At 37.5% G+C, this 21,776-nt stretch overlaps 1 protein-coding gene across 5 annotated transcripts in view; it reads left to right on the top strand.

Annotated features, from left to right (window-relative positions):
* Nucleotides 1-10,231: 10,231 nt before the first annotated feature.
* LOC124136215 (platelet endothelial aggregation receptor 1-like) overlaps nucleotides 10,232-21,776 on the top strand; it is a 50,511-nt gene continuing 38,966 nt past the window's right edge. The window contains exons 1-6 of one of the 5 annotated variants that reach the window (XM_046502083.2): nucleotides 10,232-10,312; nucleotides 16,335-16,398; nucleotides 17,185-17,976; nucleotides 18,644-18,755; nucleotides 19,096-19,159; nucleotides 20,470-21,660. In XM_046502083.2, coding sequence (XP_046358039.2) covers nucleotides 16,350-16,398; nucleotides 17,185-17,976; nucleotides 18,644-18,755; nucleotides 19,096-19,159; nucleotides 20,470-20,532 — 1,080 coding nt within the window. In that variant the 5' untranslated portion in view covers nucleotides 10,232-10,312; nucleotides 16,335-16,349 and the 3' untranslated portion in view covers nucleotides 20,533-21,660. Of the gene's footprint in view, nucleotides 10,313-16,334; nucleotides 16,399-17,184; nucleotides 18,112-18,643; nucleotides 18,756-19,095; nucleotides 19,160-20,469; nucleotides 21,661-21,776 lie in introns of those variants that run through there. The other 4 variants (XM_046502082.2, XM_046502081.2, XM_048399606.1 and 1 more) reach the window with 4 other exon arrangements.

The raw sequence follows: 21,776 nt of genomic DNA, 5'->3' as shown, positions 1-21,776 counted from the left end.
TTTTATCGCAGAATGTTTTACCCGGACAATTATTGACGTGTGTAATAATCACATTCCTAACAAATTTGTAACAATTAGACCTAATCATCCACTATTGATCACTAGTGAGACACATGTACCTCGGTTGCTACGTCGGCATATACTCATAGACATCTCGTGTTTTAATCTGTTGTTTTACTTGTTACAACTTCTCGTTTTATTATTTTACTTGTATTAATTATTAGTGCTACTGTTTTCAGTGAGGTATTGCACATTATATGTACTCTGTTTATTTCAATGTTTAATATTTACGCTGATGTGTGCTCTCTGTGGAGATGTTTATGGCATCGTAACTTGGACATTTGCCCAATCCATTTGACTTTTTAATGTCAATATAATAAATCGAATACAAATTATATGTAATACTTCTAGTTTTAGAAAATAGAACAGATTTCTTGTGGTTATGAAAATGGTTATGTCGCTTTTTAATGAATCTAGCAAATAAATATTCATGTTTCATGAGAAATCAATTTAAATTGAAAATGTGTGTTATCACCTAATACAGTATGTATTTGTCCTGAGATGTATTTTTTCCAATCCCAATAATAGCGAAATTACTCTGTCCATATCAGGCCCAATCCAGACAACGTATATTTTGCCCATTGCATGCAGGCACGATAACCCATTTCTGGCCATGGAACGTTTTTGACGTAACAGCAGAACTACATCATATATTCAAGTACAGCCTTGAAATGACGCGGTACGATTGAACGAGGATGTCAGCAGAGAGGACACTAGCGTCCCTTTCGAATAGGATAGAGGAATTAGACTACTTGATAGAAAACAAAGAAAAATGTCATTCAAAGTTTGAAACGAGAAAATGTATTGAGAGTATGAAAAATGCATTAAAACTGGCATCTTTCGAAGGAAATATATTGGAAATCCATATGTTTATTCATATACGATCTCTATAAGCGTCTACCAACCAGTAGCAAACTAAAATATATGTCGATAAAGAAACTAAACATGAAAAGGTCAAAGGCTCGGTCAGTGTAAGTGATAAACATATCATCACCGGCGAATCTCGGTGGTGTGCCAGGTATCATCCGTCGACTCATATGAGACCTTGACCTGACAGCCTCGATCTGATATGTGTGTCTCGCTATGATACCGGGCATGATATGGACATCATGATAATTCTACGTAATACTGTTGCATAACCCCATCTGTCGGGCTCCTAAATGTTATAAAGAAGATGTTCATCAATGAATCTTTTCCTTACTTTCCGAAGGATACAAGATTGAAACTGGTTACGAAAACGTAACGTCAAACCAAAGAGAACATCATGCCAAACAAATGTTGAAAGAAACCATTTCTTCAGTATGACCAACTCATATTCAATTATGGCTTTAGTCGGACTTATAATAAAAGACGTTTCCAAGCAATATTAATTCAAAGAGTCCAAAATACATGTAGATATGTGGTGAATACTGTAGTTATTTCTCCATCATGAAACTTACTAGAATTACCCTGACACAACGTAGTTTTCATTTGCACACAGACTAAAACGAGATTCGTTCGAAAAGCCTTCGATGTGACTATTCTCGATTGAGCATACAGGAATTTTAGCATGTGTTTCTAGGGAATCCTCGGGACGACCTCACAAACCATTTATATCTTACTTAGTGATAAGTCAATAAGGTTTCCCTTTTCCCTCTTTTTTTATTGCTGATGAGTTTCATTACATATTTTACTGTAAAACTCTCTGTGGAGCAAGAAAAATGTACTTACCATCTCTCATAACAAAATATCCAAGTATACCAAACTTTGTTAAATTATTTACAACCAAAGGCGCCAAAGAAATTATTAATCTATCAAAATACCTCTCGAAGGTATTATCTCTTACAAGAACAGTAGAATCTTAACTCCAGCCATCTTGTATAATATCTTGTATTTATTAATTCTGCATTTCATCATTGTGTATTAATTATTTTTTCTTTTGTCTTTGTATACTGTATATGCTCTTGTACAACCAAACGTGGTTTTTGAGAATAAATGAACTTGAACTTGGAAGGCTAATCATCTATACACTTGTACATGTATTGCAAAATTATGTACGTAATTTTATTATGAGTTAATGCAATAACGACATCGCCTACCGGCACGTAAAGGCTATCTCCGTTTTTAACATCCATAACACTTCAATCCACAACTACTTTCCGTGTACTATGCTGGTTTTCTACTTAGAGTTTACGCAGGTCTCCACGGTGTGTATATTTTCATTACCATGCTCTCTGGGGTTATCTTACCCCAGTCCACAGGTACGGCGTAACTACCACGTGTCCTGCACCGTAATTAATATGACCCATTCACATATATTGTGCATCTGCGTATATATAGTATATACTATATATATTTATATATAAGTCGTAGGAAATAATTAACATTATGCTTTATCAACTTACTAATTAATTTATCAAACAATACTACCCACAGTGCCTTGGGTAATTGACCCACAATGCATTTCGGGTAGCACTTCTTTTATTCGCCATATTGGATATGGTTCTCACGCATGAATTACCTTGTTTACCCACCTACTCCCTTCGAACAAACATCAGCATGTCATCTTTTATTACTTTCTTACCATAGTGTGCCTACATATTTGCCTTTCACTTCATTCCTTTTGGGACTGATTGCTGATTTGGGCCTCAAAACATTCCCCAAAAGGAAAAACTATTTTGTCCCCCCCCCCCCCCCCCCCCCCGGAAATTCCTTAAGTACTCGGCGTGCTAAGGGTAACCCAAGGACACATCCGACGTATTACTACTTAGCCCCAGGGTCAGCGGCAATCAGTCCTCCTAATTGCCCAATCCTGTATATACTTTAATAAAAATATATTTTTTAATATATTCTTTGTTGTGTCATTGTTTGCATCAACAATTGAATATGAGTCGGTCATATAGACCGTCTGGATTCTAAAAGTGTTAAATCACAACTGGAACGAATTGAATTTACCACCAAAACTCAAACTTTCTCTCACTTATTAATTAATTTTACCAAATTTTAAGATCGCTTACTTTATACAATACATATTATTATCAACATTTATCATTTAACAAAATCTCTTTTTTATAAAAAAAAGTATTAAATGAAGATTGACATTAAAAATATCTTTTGTTAATTAAACCTGGAAAAATCAATGCAGCTAAGCAGGATATGTTTAACCCTGATTTTTTCATTACAAGGGATACAGAATAGAGGATTCTCACCTTTCATTAAATATTCATGTGAATAACGAGAATGGCCCATACGACATCGTCGCATAAAGACCTCTTCAAATCTGGTGTAGGTCAAAAGTAGGTGTAGCCAGTAGTTGGTTTTATTGCAAGTAATTTATGTATACCTACTTGGGTGTCCCAATTCTTTTGCATAAAATCTCTGATATTACATCTAATCATGGGTTTATAATCACTAAATGGAGTTAGATTCACTTGTCATAGATTTGCTGAGCGCTGCTTTAGCAGCAGCAGCATCTATTTTATTACCAATGATTCAACACAGAGAGAGAGTCTTAAAATATTATAAACTGCTTATGCTTACATTGTTTACCGATACATTTGAAAGTTGTTAAAATGGCATTTCTTTTGGTGCAAAAATGGAACTATGGCAACTGCGCCACGATCCTTGGATCCATCTGTAAATATACATAAAGTGTCGTATGTGCTTCTTAACTGAGTGGGGCGGTCGGGTAGCCTAGTGGTTAAAGCGTTGGCTCGTCACGCCGAAGACCCGGGTTCGATTCCCGACATGGGTACAATGTGTGAAGCCCATTTCTGGTGTCCCCCGCCGTGATATTGCTGGCATATTGCTAAAAGCGGCGTAAAACCATACTCACTCACTTAACTGAGTATATTCTTGTTGATAGATAAGTTGATTTTTGTTTCAGATTTCTTTAGTTTAGTTAATGTTAGGTACACCCCAGGCTAAACCTACTGCCACGGGGGAGTGTAGAAAAGCCTTAAAGGAGGGATAATATCTATTTCAACGTCGTTAGCAGCTGTAATATTGGGCTTAATCCGAATACTAAGTGGTGGAACAAGCTTAGGCTTACTGTACAAACAGTTCTTCATAAAGAGGTATGAAAACGCAATTGTATGCAGGGTTTGATGAGTTAGAATGTAATTGTGCAATGTACTGAAGCGATAACTTGATAAGTCATTCCCTGAAGGAAGGTTCATCAGCTTCAGCAAACAGGCTATCCACTGGAGATGTCCTAAATGCACCAAGACGTACACGTAGTCTTACATGTAGGCCCTGCTGGTGAATTGAATCTTTTTTTATATATAATTACTCACATAGGCTCAACCATAAACAATGGAGCCATTGTCCAATTCAAGTGATTGTACTATACAAGTGGAGGAGGGTTGTCTGATCGCCTCTCTACTTTGTATTCGCAAATTAATTTTAGAGGCATAATTCCTCCAAAACTTACACTCTTTTGTTTGATATTCGGTGTGCCTTGGCACTTGTAATTTGACTCAAATTATGCACGGTTGGTTGTAGGCAGAACAAAATTCTCCGCTTTTTTCCTGCACTTCCTAGGCTGTTTGCTCTAAGCGAATACATACAGCATGTCCGAAACAACTGAATGGGATCGAAAGCAGTCCTGAACATGACAGGCTTCAGCCTAACAGGACAGAGTTTCTGACAGGAAGGCCAGTTGGCCTTAGTAAAGTTCAACCTTGATGTAAGTGAAACATAAGATGGATTATTTGTTAAGACTGAAGAAAAAATGGTCGCTTCCACACAAGTCATCATGAACCGACCATAAACATTTGTTTCATCGATTTGAATCTGCTTGCGACAGATTTAAAGCGGAAAAGGTTCCAGTAGCAGGATGTAAATATGTATTTGATCCATCATTGATAAAGCATAATTATATAAGTCGTCATCGGAAATTTAATCTTCAAGGACCTTTCCCTTAGGAATAACGTCAACACTTATCCAAAATGAATTATGGCAGTTTAAATCACACATGATCATGCAGGGCTAAGGCGGCATATAAAAAATGAAGATCCGATCGCTGAAGCACGGAATTTGGAGAAATATACAGAGAGCACAGAGTAAATGTTATGTGCAAAGTTAGTCGAACTACAACAGCGTGAAGATTGGTATAAAGTGAAACAGGGCTGTGGATTACACTCTGCCTTATCAAAATCAGTTGATCCGACCCGAGAAGATTCCGGTGTAGAATAGGCGACTATGCCTGTCGTAAGAGGCGACTAACGGGATCGGGTGGTCAGGCTCGCTGACTTGGTTCATACATGTCATCGTATCCCAATTGCGTGGATCAATGCTCATGACGTCAGTCACTGGAATGTCAGGGCCAGGCTTAATTATTTTCAGACGCCCGTCATATAGCTGGAACATTGCTGAGTGCGACGTTAAACAACAACCAAATAAACAAACAAACAGCTGAATATCCAGGTGTCAACTTGCTGCACCTGCCCAGTGTCAAGATCACAATGTATATATTTCTCTGAAGTTGGTTTGATTGTATGTGTTAGAGTGTGGTTGGACTGTATGTAAGCTGTGAGCATTAGAAGTGCTATGTAAGATTGCTTGCTTGAGTGAACGTCTTTTGTTGTATGAGCTGTGTGATTGAATGGGTATTTAAAAAGACTGTGAACTGAAATTCAGGGCTGTTAACGAGAATGCTAACCTTGGTTAGACGGTTTTGGTTTTGGTGCGTTGTCCCAATCTTGTGGATGTCCGGGGACCCAGAGGGGCACCTGTATGAAGTATGAGGAGGCAGGGACATTCATTTTATGAAGCCTGACCCCAGGGCGACAAGTACACAAGGATGTTTACATCTGGATAAAAGGAGACCTGTGTGAGGCTCGTAACAATGTGCAGTGCATAATGCAATGACGTGGAAGGAGGCGTGGTGAATGACTTTGTACATATTGTGTACATTTGAGAGATAATTGTTGACATGCATGTATTGAAGTGTTGCAAGAATTAGTGCCTTAAGATGTTAATGTATTGAGGTGTTGATGTTGAGATGTATTGATGTTCTGTCATTGATTCAATGATATATTGATGTATTAATAGAGATTTATAGATAGATTATTAGTGTAAAATTAGTGAATGTGTAACCTTAACCATTTGGAAAGTGTATGTTAGAGGGACAGAGGGTGTGTGTGAAGTATGTGAAGAATGTGAAGAGTGTGAAGTGTGTGAAGGGTGACAGTGGAAGGTAGCTGAATGGGTGTGAGTGCGTTGGATACATCATTACCATTTAATAAATATATTCATAATCCAAATTTGGGTTGTGTTATTACTCCGTGTTGTGACACCCAGGAAATGTGAGACTAATGCCTGAGCCAACATCATCTGTCCACTCCGCAGCATGCATTCCCAGCCACAGCCTGTCGTCATCTTGGTGCCAGGCAAGGGAGAGAACTCTCGTCTGTAGGTGAACCACATCCGACTGGAAAAGTCTTGGTGGAGCTCTTCATGTTGAAGACCTTGATATTTACAGATCGCCGTCATATAGCTGGGATATTGCTAAATGCGGCGTTAAACAACAAACAAACAATCAGAAGATCCTCCAGTAAATGTGTTTTGATTGATAGGAATTTCTTAGAAGTTGACAGATGACAAAGTGGACACAATCGGCCTTGCATGACAACGGTATAAGGATCTACACAGAAACATCGCCTCAACAGTACTTAAAGAAGTTGTTATCTATAAATTGTGCCTACCTTATCCTCCAGTAACGTTAACACTCGGGGCAGAAATTTAATGGTAGGACCTGTACTGACGCAAATCAAAGTTCTCGGTCTGTTTAAGAGATGTCGGAGACAGATTGCTGACGGACTATTATCTTGTATTTATGAATGCAATTCCTTAAGTTTTTCCCTGAGACCTTTGCAAATCCAGAGAATTATATCATTTAGTGGAATAAAAATGTTCAGGATTCAGGTTGATTAACAGATATATTCATCCAATTTCGCGGCGAGTTACTTCGGTTGCGTCCATGGGGATGAGGAGAGACATTCATGAATTTGAATTTTTGGAATAATCAACTTTTATGCTGTCCTTATTCTCAATAGGTGATGGTTTTGGTGCCGATGCCAGTGTTTGTGCTGGCGCTGATGCCATGGATGGTGTTTCACTAATGGTGAAATATCTTGACTGTACCAAGGAATAGTAGTCTGTGGAAACCCAAGTAATTTCTGTCTGGCATTGAACAGAAGGTGTGCGTATCGCTGCTGCCGAGTAGGCCACAGCTGTGGTTGAAGAGACGGTGATGTTTCGTTCATGTTTTCATTTGACAGTTGAACTTTGAACAGGTGTTTGAGGATGCCACGTTATCTACAGAGCAATTTTCATAGTTCGGTGTTTTGGTATTTTTCTTCGTCTGGTCATCTCCACTTTGATGTCAAATCTAGAGATTGTTGCATGATTTTGCACCATGCCCAAACTGCTAGCATTTATAACATCGAAGTGGGTTGAGAACATACATATCCCCTTCATATCCCCTTTTTGGGTGAAATTGGTTTAAAAAAGAAAGAAGTAGGTATGTGATTTTTATATTGCGTCATCTCTTTTGTATGTGAAACGTTTGATGTTAGTAACTCTCTGATCTTGTAATTCATGTGTTATTTCAGTAAGTAAGGATAATGTACTAGCATATGGATGAACAACTGCTTTATTACAATTAGGATCATCTATATATCTTATCCTTAACTAGTACTTCAACTTCTAAATGACTCTCAAAGAAGTGCTTTTTCAGTTTCTGTCATATGATAGAGACAATGTTCACTATTTCTGACAATGCCTTCCCTGGAACTTGGAGTTTTGTGAGGTAAAATCAGAGTAGGAGTAAAAACCAACTGTTTGACAAGATCGAAGATTGTTTTTAAGTTTTACATTCCACCAGCAGAAATCCAGATCAACATTTTTGACATCCTGTACATCTCCAGCAATGCTATAAAGTACCTTTGAAATGGTAAATGGGTTAAGCTTTAATGATGTACCATCAGCACCCGGAACCCCTAAAAACCAGCTGTTCGAGGACTTCTTCAAGGCAGCATTCTGCTCATCTGAGGAACCATCTAGTGCACGTTGTATTTTAGGGGGTTGTGCTATGGTAATGCTTAATGCCCTCAACCACCAGACTCTCGTCCTCGACCAACAAAGGGGCGCAACCCACGTCAAAACCAGTTGCCTAATTCGGTCTCCTTTTACGACAAGCACTATATAGTTAATAGTCTTGGTGTCCTATTCTATGAACGAACGAGTAGTCGAATCCGAAGATTTTACATAGGCAAATACATTCTTTTACAATACAGAAATGAGATTACTTGACAAAATACAATGAAATCATGTTATACAGTGCTATGAATAAACAACTTACTATGTACATTTTGTAGGCAGTAAGTTATCTAGTAGATAAACATAAGGTATTTCTTCAAATTTCATATACAGTGGCAGATAGACAGTATAATGCTTTGCAAGTATTGTAATCAATTTCGTCAGTCAAGTCATGAACATTTGCACCGAGAAAGAATGAAAGCATATCACCGTCGTCAGACAGATCTTCTTAACATATACATCAACATCAAGTTTATCAGGCATGGGAAGAAATGATTTCTGTCAGGCATAAACAAATCACCGTGTAAAATAATATGGCAATCATAGTCATAGCAATGTCTATAACAATGGTTACATTCTTTGGGCGCTTTTGCTCTTGATCCGACTTTAATACAAAGTTGCAGGGGTTGCCTTAAATGTTGATAGAGATGCACTACATTATAAAGAACATGCATTTGTAACCGTTTATTTGTAACCGTTTAAGATCTGGTCTCGATGCCAGTCTCTCTCTCCAAATGTACTGTTCATTCTCTGTAGACGTCTGATTACAAGAGCTCGCCAAGCCGATTTAGATGGGAATGAACCGCTATAAGTATATCTGTATATTCTTTGATATAGTTATTTAAATGATTATTAGCAGAATATAGAAGTATGCTGCACGGCTGATACCGACAATAGCATCAGTAGCAATTTGCGCACAAAATAGATCTTTGAGTTATTGAGTTACAATCGTTATTACAGAGCCTACCTAATAATTGTAGTCTACATTTATGTAGCCATTCATTATGGACTTCAGTCCCAAGTTAGACATTGACGAATCGGTTGGATGTCTTTTACCAAACCCTTGTATATGGCGAGCAAAGTAGCGTTGTGTACATTAAACCATTTCAAGTTATTTACCATATAAGGCTGGTAACAATTCACATCCATAAAAGCCTGCAGATAGAATAATTATTTTCCATATATTCAGCCTTGGGACCAAGAGTGTTTACAGGTCCTAACAGTGTTGTCACTACTCCTAGTGTACAGTACATACACCCTGTGCACTCAAAAGAACCCACTCGTCCGATGGTAGATTTTGCTAATTGTTTATTTATTCTATTGTAGGTTTCCTAAGTCAGCACACTTGATGTTGTGATAAAATGAGCATTCCAATATGCAAACCGGCTTGTTTAGCCATTTATTTGATTTACTTAACTTTCACACATAAATGTGCATTGTACCACCAGAAGACATGTCTGCCCCAAAAGTATATCAACCAGCATTTTCTGAAGCATAAATGACATCTTGTCATCAAGACATCAAGAAAAATGTGGTTGTGCTTTGTTCTACTTTGGGGGTTGGGTTACTCCTTAAATAAGCCTCCCTTCTCCATAATGAGTATAAAATTGGGAGAATAATGAACTATGTGTTTACTTTGATTATGTCATTTGTACAGTTGATCAATTGTATACTGCTCTGTATATACATAAGTGTACAGTAACTATATACTGTAAATCATCTGGTATAGTGCTGCTGATTACTTTGAGGGAAAACAATTTCAGATTTGTCAGTGGTGTCTCTGGGTTTACGTATCGGGCTTCAGCATTAGGTAATGTGTATATGTGGTAATGTGGAAATGTGTTATGTGATTGTATGGTTGTATGGCTGTCTGGCTGTCAGGCATGGTTAAGTTTATGAAAATACTCTCGGTATTGTATCGCACAGCGTGCACTACTTTCTATATTAATGTGTTGTGGCTTAGCGTAACAGGGCGGCTCCAGTTCACGATACGTTTAATAAAGTTTTACGATACTTTCAATGCCTTTCTTACATTTATTAATAGTGTCACGATTTGTTTGTGTTAAACCTGTTTGTCAAACAGGTATTACAGGTGTTATATTTACGGTTTGTATTCTCTTACTGTTGACATTTCTAGGAGACAACTTGAGATACCTAACAGACGTCTTGAGTAAGTTTGATTACCTGTTTAAACTTTAGTTAAAAGTCGAACTTTCTATATCATTAACATTTCTCAAAATTATTTGAACTCGATTTATATGTAGTTTTAAACGTTTAGTTGTTTACAAGCCGCTGTCATATAGCTGGAATATTGCTGAGTGCGGCGTTAAACCTCAGAAATTTAATACACACGGGCATTACTTGGTAAGCAGCATGCAGCTGTACAAGTTAAGGGACTCGATATGGAGATTGTTTAATTTGCTCCTGTATTAGTTTTCATATATATTTCATGGACAACAACAAATCTTCCCGGTTGGTACAGTTGTGTCGAGTACTCTCTGATATATCACATACTGTGCACCGCTAATAACAACGGGAATATTTTTTAACGCCAAACGATAGGCTTGAGCAAGGTACATGTACGTGTTTTAATCAGGTCTTAAATTTCTCAACACCATTGTTGTTTTTTCACACGAGTTTTAGTTAAAAAAACAGTCACTCTTTTCCCGCTGAATTTTGTCAATCGTGAGTGCAATCAGGTCACAAAACGTCAAATGGAAAGGCTTGACGAACTTTAGCAACCATTTAGAAGAAAAAAGTTTATATAACTGATAGATATCTGAAAAATGATATGAAATTATTTATGTCGTATTTTGAATCAGTATTCGACATGTTTGTATTCACATTCATATATATATTGAGTAACTCAGTGGGCTTTAAAAAATACTACAGCCATGTGTGTTTTTGTTGCTTAACGCCGTTTTCAACAATATTCCAGCCACATTATGGCTGCCTGTAAAGAATCGAGTCCAAACCAGACAACCCAGTCATTGATATTTTGAACATATCGATCCACGCCGTTGGGATGCGATGAGACGTTTTCCTCACAAATGCTTTCTCAGACATATTTCCACTTGGTCTGGACAGGTATAATGTATATTGACGATACGATACTAACACTTGACTCCCGTAGTCCACACGCAAAAACCCCGGATATTTGTTAACAGTATAATGTTGGGTGATGAATGGGGACATTGAAATAATCCCATATCAACCACGAACGTCACTGCAGTTTTTATTCAGTTCTTTATCTGGAGTCAAGGGAGTACACACGGTGCACTTGACCTTTTTCACTTATACTCAGACTATTTATAGGTTATCTGGGCTCGACTCGACTATTTTGAACTTCATTCACTAGATCGTTGTGTTGACCCCTCTTAAACTGACGGCGCATGCGCAAACTGCACAGTATTCATATAGGCTACACTAACCGGCGGTTAATTCATAGAGCCTTTACCTTTATCCGTTGAGTTCACGCTGGTGTTTGTATTTTGAATATCTGAAATTTATATTTTTCAGAAAGAAAAGTGCCTCTTTAATCTTATAATTATTATAAATTCAAGATCAATCAACTTGCATGTCTTCGTTTGATAGTTTAAAAAAGAATGTATATTAATCTTCAATCTCAATAGTTATGACAGTATTAACAGTGTTTATACATGATTAACATTCTACTGACTCACAATGTCTACATCCAGTTTGCCTTGACAATGATCAGATGCTTACAGTAGACAAAGGTCCTCTAGGCCTTATCCTTTTATGTTTCTTTAAGTCCATATTTATTTTACACAAACAAATATATGTGCTTTTCATTTAAATTTGCTCTTAACGTCAGTAGGGGCGGTCGGGTAGCCTAGTGGTTAAAGCGTTCGCTCGTTACGCCGAAGACCCGGGTTCGATTCCCGACATGGGTACAATGTGTGGAGCCCATTTCTGGTTTCCCCGTCGTGATATTGCTGGAATATTGCTAAAAGCGGCGTAAAATCAAACTTACTCACTCACTCACTCACTTTAAGAGGCATTTAGAAGTTGGAGTACTAAGTAAGGATAAGATATGTGGATGGACAACTTCTTTATTAAAATATGGATGTGTTCTTTAAAATTATCTTTCCCCTCGAAACTCGAATTAAAGAACATCTCCAAAGTTGACTCTAAGTCATCGCCTATCAGACCATATCCGTGACAACTCCAGCCACAGCATTCAGTAGGACAATATGGAAACCCTATCAACCAGCCTGAAAGACTTCAAATCCAGAAAACTAAAAGAAGTCGTCAACATTAAAAGAGTCCAACCACAAATCTACCGTGATCAAGGCAATGACATACTCCCTGTTCTAAACTATCAATCAGTACAAAACAAATGCTAGTTTAAGAGATTCAAAAGTAAACCACTGTTTCTCAATGAGGGTGCAGCTGGGTACCGTTTAATCCTGGATCCGTCTCGACATGCTCTTTGCTGATGCGTTGGATGCATGCACGTCATTAACAGTCTCCATTATCAGCCGAAACAGTTTCCATTGGGCGTAAAGGCGGAATCGCGGTGAGAAGTATAGGAATGGATGCCTGAAACTCAGAGTTGACACCAGGTGTTCGCGAAAACACATATGCTTAATATTATTAATCCTATTACACTATTTTGCTGCATCTTGTCTTATCGTTTTCTCATTTCAAATAGCTTCGGCATCTTCATACTCACGAAGAGTGTCAGGTGTAAACAAATTTAAATGTTTCCAGATATTTCTATACGATGTACATGTTTCAATGCTCCGATACTTACATGCTAGTACGTGTTATAATAAAGGATTAAAACATCTGGATAACAAACACACTTTCACATATAGAATGATTTAAAAACTAGTGACATAGTGTTTACAGTGAAAGTAACGTTTTCTAATTCATTGGAGGCAGAATTCGTTTTATTTGTGTATTAATTTAGCAAAACAATTAGTAGTGCGCTTGACAATATGACTTTTGCTTTTCTTCTCAGTTTAGCCTGTGCGTTTACCTACTCAAGGGTATGTGTACATGTAATATATACTATAATATATATGTAATATACAACAAAAGAAACGCGAATACCATAAATGTTGGTTAATATATGAAGTATTTCGATTATTCAAGAGATATTATGTTGGTTCGATACACAAACGAACATACTGGTATGATGTGTGAACCGACGCTCATAATCGCATCACATGTGACGTCATAGATCCATGACTATAGATGCACCATTTGTCTTGTGCAGGATTAGCGTGTAAACTTTGGAAAACATGTGCAGCATATAGTAATAAGAATAAAGACACTCTGTGGCAACACTTTTCTGATTGTTAGTTTTGTTTTTAAGTGGTATATATTGGAAACATCTCCTCTTAACGTACATACTTCTCCATACCATATGTTTCAATAGCTCGCGTTTCTCTTGGCGGTGAGTATATATACACTGTAACTTGTCCAGATAAGGTCTTTAAATGCTCCAATACTTACATGCTGATAAGTGTCATAATGAAGGATTCAAACATGTGGGTTTGAAATACATGGAACACACGACATTCCATGCTTACCGGAACTAATTGTTGACTATTTGAGTATTCCTAAAGAGTTGCCACTTGTATATGTGGATTTGAAATTATTTCGATAAAATAATAAACGGTATTTGATGGTTATTGAACGATATCAGATCATCGATATAACTGAAGCTTAAGTTTAACCTCTTTGCCAATTTACATTGTTTTGACTTTACCAGTCCTGAAAAGGATTGAGGAACTAGAATATTCTAGTCCAATGAGAGTGAGTATGATCGAGTATTTACATGTTGTCAGAGTTGTATAAACGTACGGGAGCGTATTCAAATGACACAATTCAGAAAGCCACATTAATATTTTTTAATTATTAAATTATCATCTGTTGATGATTTATTCTCGTGATGATTAATGATATATGAATTAGCAACTTAATAGGCGCGACACACGACAAACGGTTGGGTTGCAACCTGGTGACAGTGGCTCGACTTCTCCAGAGGTAAAACGAGACAGGACAGGCCTAGGAGTGACAGACCACGCGTTACACATTCCCCGCTTCAGTCACGTACAGTGACTATATAAATAATATTGAAACGAAAGTGCCACGGAATGAAAAGCCGCACAGAATCTAACTTTTAGAGGAAAGGCAATTAATTGGACAAGGGTATTTTACTTCAGCCATGAAACAATTAGCTATGACATTAGTTATTGCTGACATGTGAAACATGTCTTCTACGGTCCATCTCATCGTTCTCTCACATGTGAAAATAAGAAATATGTTTCTCTTTAGGATCTCTAGAGATCAGTGAACTTTCCGCACCTGACCTACGTATAACTTATTCAAAACGTTTGCACGGCCGCTAAATGAAAAAAGTAATAAATAAATTAAAAATGTTTTTAAAAAAAGTTAAAAAAAAGAAAGTGAGTGAGTGAGTGAGTGAGTGAGTGAGTGAGTGAGTGAGTGAATGAATGAATGAATGAATGAATGAATGAATGAATGAATGAATGAATGAATGAATGAATGAATGAATGAATGAATGAATGAATGAATGAATAAATAAATAAATAAATAAATAAATAAATAAAATTGTATTGCTAGATGCCACTGTGCAGGAATGTATATTTGTGTGTATTTGCAAAGAGTGAGTGAGTGAGTATGGTTTTACGCCGCTTTTAGCAATATTCCAGCAATATCACGGCGGGGGACACCAGAAATGGGTTTCACACATTGTACCCATGTCGGGAATCGAACCCGGGTCTTCGGCGTGACGAGCGAACGCTTAAACCACTGGGCTACCCGACCGCCCCGTATTTGCAAAGAAGGGGTCATTATAAGTTTTCAACAATCACTACATATGAATATATTGTTCAGTAAAACGGGGGTTGGATTATTTTTTTGGAGAAAATCCCGTCTCTCCCCGCCCCCTGAGAATCAAATGGTTGCTCCCTTATGACCCCAGATGTGTTTGAGACAGGTGTTTGATAGTAAAAGCAGGTCATTATTGAAATCGAAATTTCGGATACCTGAGCTATTACACCCTTGGAACGTACTGTATTATGTACGTTTCCGACACAGTAACAGTCAAGTTAAGAAATTCCGGGTACTTCCGTTTCCGATTGAATACATAAAATATGATGAAAGCAAACGATATCATCGTATATAAATGCTACTTTGGCCATAAAAATGGCCAAAGGTGTTCCCGAGTGTTATTAGGAATATCATGACATTGGTGTTCAGCAAACCGACAAGGGCAAAAAGTGATGACAACGCAAACTATCGATCTGGAACAAGTGTGAGGACCACAGAAACTCGTTTTTACATGCAGAAATGATTCACCTTGAAAAGTCTGATGTACACATTAGTCGTCTTTTCAGAACACACAAGAAATAAGGTCATTATTGAAATCAGACTCTCGGATACTTGTGCTATTACACACTTGGACTAGGGCAAAACGTGATGACAACGTAAACTTTCGATCTGGAACAAGTGTGAGGGACCACAGAAACTCGTCTTTATATGCAAATATGATTCACAATTGAAAGGTTCGATGTATACAGTAGTTGTTTTTCACTTTAATCAGAACACAGTAGAAATGAGGTGGGGTGTTGCTGTTCTGTAATGCCCGACACTGTTCTTCATGAGCATTTCAAAAGTGACGTCTCCTAATTCTTGTATCTTGTTTCAGTTTTCTCTCGCTTGAACTGAAAAATATGTTGGAAAAACAACATTTGGTACTATTACAACTACAACTACAACAAAACACTTACATTTTATGCAACCGCTTCTTTCTGTGGACGACATCGATCTGAGGTTAAACGGCAAAAAATCATTTGACCGTCTATTTGCTGATATGAAACCGAATGCGTAGTACATTTCCGTGTATTCGCTTCTTGTTTATTCTTCCCGTTCATTGATTGTATAACTGTTTGTACGTACATGTTTACATGTTTGTACGTACAATCCCTAAGCCAAAACACTACTCACAATTTTGATAATCGTAAAGATGATAACAAATATCAGTTTTGACTCAGTTACTTACGAGTGTGACATTTGAGAAACTTATCACTATGTAAAACAATTTGCGAAGTAATACCCTGTACAAGACCTTTTCAAATTACCTACATGCTTTATGTCTTTTGAATGTGGAACCAATACATTTTTCTTGCTTACAGCGTACAACTGTTGACATGGAATTACATCAACTGCTTGCAATAACCATAGGCATGTACCTACAATGTGAGTATGTTTGAACGTATTGTATCATTGGTACAAATAATCTGACAATTCAGCTCTCCTGAAAATATGTATACTAGACTCATATACTAACGATAGATGGGGAAGGGTTTGCATTATATATTTTTAGTTATCTTAAGGATGTGTATGAAGATTGTTTGCATCGGATAATTGAAATTATTATAATGATGTGTATTACCACTATCTAAATTATTCTAAGACAAATACTTTTTTATTATCTTAATATTGCCAAAAAGGGACAAAGCAGGTGGTACGTGTAAATGGTACTGTGCTCTTCCGCGCCAAACTTTGCTGTTAAGGCATACAAGGTACTCAGTCATTCAACGTATTCACCGTTTCGCATACACTATTTAAATAATAGTATGTTATTGCATTAACATTTTAAGCACACACGGCTAAAACGTTTATCTATAACAAACCATCTACACGTAAATGTGCTATTCCCCTTTTTCCCTATATGAAAGGTTATATCTGTGGCGATTTGACTTTCAAGTCATATCAGCAATATATTGACTTGTCTATGGAACACTCCCATTTCGAGTCGCGCAGTGATTACAAAATCACAGCAGCAAACATCCTTAAGAGCACACGATGTTTCACATCAAGTTAGATAACTTTGTAATAGGACTAATTGGACTTTTTGGATATGGAGACGAGTTCAGGTGGAGATTCGTGACCTTTTATGTCATATGTATTATGTATATCAGAGTATGGTAGATTGGTGTATTCGTGCTATTTCTAATCCAACTTTTATATTACATTTTCTAGGTATCGTTAATGTTAATGGTATAGACTACCATTGCCTGTCGGTATCTGAGTCCGGGAGATGTAAGGAATGTTATATTGGATGGCATGGCGACAACTGTGACAAGATGTGTCAACATTGTGACACGGGAGGATGTAACAAAACAACAGGTGTATGTCTTCAGTGTCAAGCTGGCTATTACTCTACAAACTGTTCAATGACATGTCCATCTCAGTGTAGAGAGAGTTATGATGACAGTGTCTTCTGTGACCGTACAACAGGGAATTGTCTGGAAGGTTGTAGACCCAAATGGTGGGGGGGTAAATGTGAACACAAGTGTGGAAAACAGTGTACTGATTCAGTTTGCTTTTTTTATGATGGTTCTTGTGCTTTTGGTTGCAAGGACGGGGTGCTTACGGGGATCCATTGTGACAAAACATGTTCAGTGGGATGTCTCCACGGCAACTGCAGTCAGCTGGCGGGTGTGTGCCTTCATGGATGTAAAACTGGCTTCTATGGGAACTCCTGTGACAAAAACTGTACTGATAAATGCCTTGACAAAGATTGCAGTACAGCGATTGACGAGGAAACTCCTACCTGTATTCGCGGCTGTATACCTGGTTGGAAGCCTCCCCTCTGCGATAGCCCTTGCCATCCCAACTGTTTATCCTGCACTGAAGCTGGGATGTGTACATCCTGCAAGGCAGGGTTCACAGGAACTAGCTGTGAGAAGAAGAAATGCAACTGTCTTGGTTCCGGTTGTAGCGATGACAGACTTTGCGATGGATGTCCTGATGGGTGGTGGGGTCAGACCTGTGAGCTGGCCTGCTCTCAAAACTGCCTAAGATGTCAACAGAAGAGTGGCAAGTGTACAACATGTCGCCAAGGGTTCACATATGATGGAAGAAGTCAATGCACCTCCATGATCGATGGTAACGGAACCTCTAAATGTATGTGATATGCTAGTATTGGTAGTATACATCGTTTAACATGTAACACGTACAATGGAAATTAATCATAGTAATTACAGGACATGTTGGTACAGAGTTGCATCAATTTCTGTTATTGGACAAAATAACGTGAAAATGTTCCATTATAATAAAAACGTGATGATAACCGTAGACATTTAATCACTTTACATCGAATATATACAACAATATTAACTTATTGGGATCTAGTAGTTTTTTTTAATACTGAATGAGTATTTTTTACAAATAGTGGGGTATTAGTAGGTATTTCAGTTTATTAAAGTTTGAAAGATTAAACTATATTCATAATCAAAATGTCACGCACTCAAATACATTTTAATTGTACTTAAACCTCACAAATACAACACCTATGATCAATATCATTATGGCCGTGAAAAACAACAATCACGTGATTGTTTGAGGGTTGAAAATCTATCTACTTGCAGAAGACATAAGTTGGCACAGACAAACAAGTGAGGTTTATTTCCTTATTATGTTACTGTTTTTCATACAGCCACTGTCACCGACGTCCCAACTCAAAGGCAAGAATCACATGTTCCCATTGTGATTATTTCAACCATAGCCTGTCTTCTTGTAATCGCAGTTTTAATCGGGATCTCTATCAGGTTAGTTGTTGATTATTTTCTTTAACTGACAAACATGTATTCCAGTTTTCTTCCACGGCATTAAGACTAGTAAGCGTTCATAAATTAAAGATCCTTATATGCCTGGAAATGTGTTTTGAAACCGATAGAGTGACCAGAAATTCACCATACATATTAAAAACCTTCCGGGCTTATGAACCATTGAGATTGGGGTACGCACTTGTATATGTGTTTGTGTCACTCTGCAGTGTAAAGTTTATACAGGATGCTGAAGGTTACTTTTATTTAATTATCATTACACTTCACAATTAACACGACATAGTGACAAAAGTTGGTTGTTCTGTCACACTCGGTGTTGCAGATTCCGAGGACGCATCCTGTCATGCATCAAACACGCCCCGGATGAAAACGCTCCTGATAATGAGGTACAGTAATGTTTAATGATCTGAATAGTAGTTCCTTCTTACGCTGTGTAATGAGAACGTACAGATATGGTCTATTTTTTTATTCGTAAAATGAATCTGTCGAATTCCCTGGTACGGCAGTATAGTGGTTCACGGGACTCCTATAGTTGTCGTCACTTCATGACGAAACAATGACATGCGAGGTTAAACTGTAACTCATTCACTCACACCTAATATTGTAAAGACAAAAACACAAAGACACATTCACAAATTGACGAACATGGTTACGAGCAAGTCATCAAAATATAATCTTACTTTTGTGATATACCACGATATTGATTTGAAGCAAAATCTAAATGCTAAAAAATTGCATTCTATTGGTGTTACGCATTAATAACGTTTTTAATTGTAAGCAAATTATCAACGTATTCACAAGCAGGACCGTATGACAAAAAATGCATCAATCGGTCAACTGAGGTTATGTCAATAGTTCGTTTTTTGTCATTTGCCGACCTCAATAATCGAAAAAATATGTCTGTCTGTCCGTATGCGTGCGCGCGTGTGTGTATGCGTATGCGCGTCTGTGTGCGTGCCTGCATTGATAATCACAGTCACTGTTGGTAGAATTTGGAATGATTGTAAAATTAATTATACGTTGCTGTTTAATGAGTTCATTTAAGATAATCACAAAAGAGTCTTGAGACCAGTACCCAATATATCTAAGGATGTGTGTTTTTTGTCATTGTAGTAGTTGTGTTCATGTCATGAAACGACACACTACCAGATAAGATACATTGCCGTTTACAAAATAGGAAAATGGTGATACCAGGGAGGCCAAAGTGTTTTGGTTCTCTATACAAAATGCCATGAATCAAGTGTTCGCGTATAACTAAGATGCGGACGATTTTTTTAAGCTTGACGCAAAATAAACAATCGTATTTAAATAAGTGACATAGCACTAACTCCCATTCGGCTTTGTTGTAAGCAAAATGCGACGTATCGTAAAATGAGAGTTTGATAATAAACGCCGTTTTTTAACGATCTGACTTTACTCTGTGATTTTCGGCGACACTGCTTCATATCGGCGATATGTTGATTTAGAATATAAATTATATCGGCCATTTGCTACGTTGCCTTGTAACATCTATGTTCAAATCTCCAGAAATGACGTCTTGATAGAACAATGTTTTATCGTGAAACAAGCCAAGCTTCGTTCTTCTTTGTTCTTTGCGATTTGTGGCGTTACTATCTTATGCTTAAATATAAATCATTGCATCAGCAAAATCCTACAAGCAGAAATCCTTAAACAGTCCATTGTCCATATGTTGTAGGAGCCGGAATCGTCAACAACCGACTTGCTCGCACAAGATCGCGAGCAACAAGAAGATGTATAGTTTGGTAATGTGTGTTAATCATTTCCAGCTTTGGCATAAGAAGGTCTATCTTGAGATGATTGAGAGTTCTAATATGTCAGGGTCGATCGACCAACATACTAGTATATGCTTTTAATTTAAGCTCTTTTTATCACCACAAACATGTGATTTTGATATATCTCAGAATTGTTCAGAATTGACAAGTGCATCGTATATCATGTGTGATATTTCTTACACTTTAATTCCCAATGGCCATAGTAACACTTATTGTATTGCATAAAGACCCCTTTGTGGAGACCTTTAGAGTAAAACATGCGACTTAATGAAAGTACTTGACATCACATGGTTATATTTACTGTCGGTATCATGCTTTAGATCTGGAAGTCCATGTATTAGCTTTCTGCGTCTATTTAATGTTGCAATCTGTGTGTATTCTGTATTACGACAACGGGATCGGGTGGTCAGGCTCGCTGACTTGGTCGATGCATGTCATCAATCCCAATTGCGTGGATCGATGCTGATGATATTAATCACTGGATTGACTGGTCCAGACTCGATTATTTTTAGATCGCCGTCATATAGCTGGAATATTGCCGAGTGCGGCGTTAAACAACAAAGCGGCCAACCAACCAAATCTTGTTTCCGGATAATTCCGTATGTTCTGTAGACCCAAGTCCTTCGAGGCAGCTGAAGTTTCGGTGTATACAGTAACCACAAATATTAATCTGGATACACACAGATTTCAACATGAAAATGACGCACAAAGCTAATACATGAACGGAAACAAGAGATATATTGATATTTGAAATATGAGTACAACACTACACATAACGAATGCGTGTAGTTTGTACAACACCAATACTCGCTGTAAGTAATCAGTGTATGTTAACAACACATCTACATATACTGGTTCAGCGTGTACTTGTTGCTATATTTATCGACAAGAATCATCTGTCTATGGTACTCTAGTTTTTATTATATAACACAAATACTGAAAACAATCAAATTTACATTTACATACTGCACTGATTCCAGATTCCGGATTTTGTATCCACAAGCAAACTATTGTCAGATGTATCTCAAAACGAACGACTGCGCATTACATACATGAAATAATAAACCTTTAATAAACGTTTGATTTAACTGAAATATGGAAATAAGACTTATCCGAGCGAGGCTTTACACTCTTAGCAAACCCACATGTTACCATATGCAAGTCCATGAGGTAAGTGCCAGTTCATGTCAGTAGACGTCCATCAATATAT

This window comes from Haliotis rufescens, unplaced genomic scaffold, assembly GCF_023055435.1.
Source record: "Haliotis rufescens isolate VD_foot unplaced genomic scaffold, xgHalRufe1.0.p SCAF_2, whole genome shotgun sequence".
Lineage (NCBI taxonomy): Eukaryota > Metazoa > Mollusca > Gastropoda > Lepetellida > Haliotidae > Haliotis > Haliotis rufescens.
This window is presented reverse-complemented; position numbering and strand designations above follow the sequence as displayed.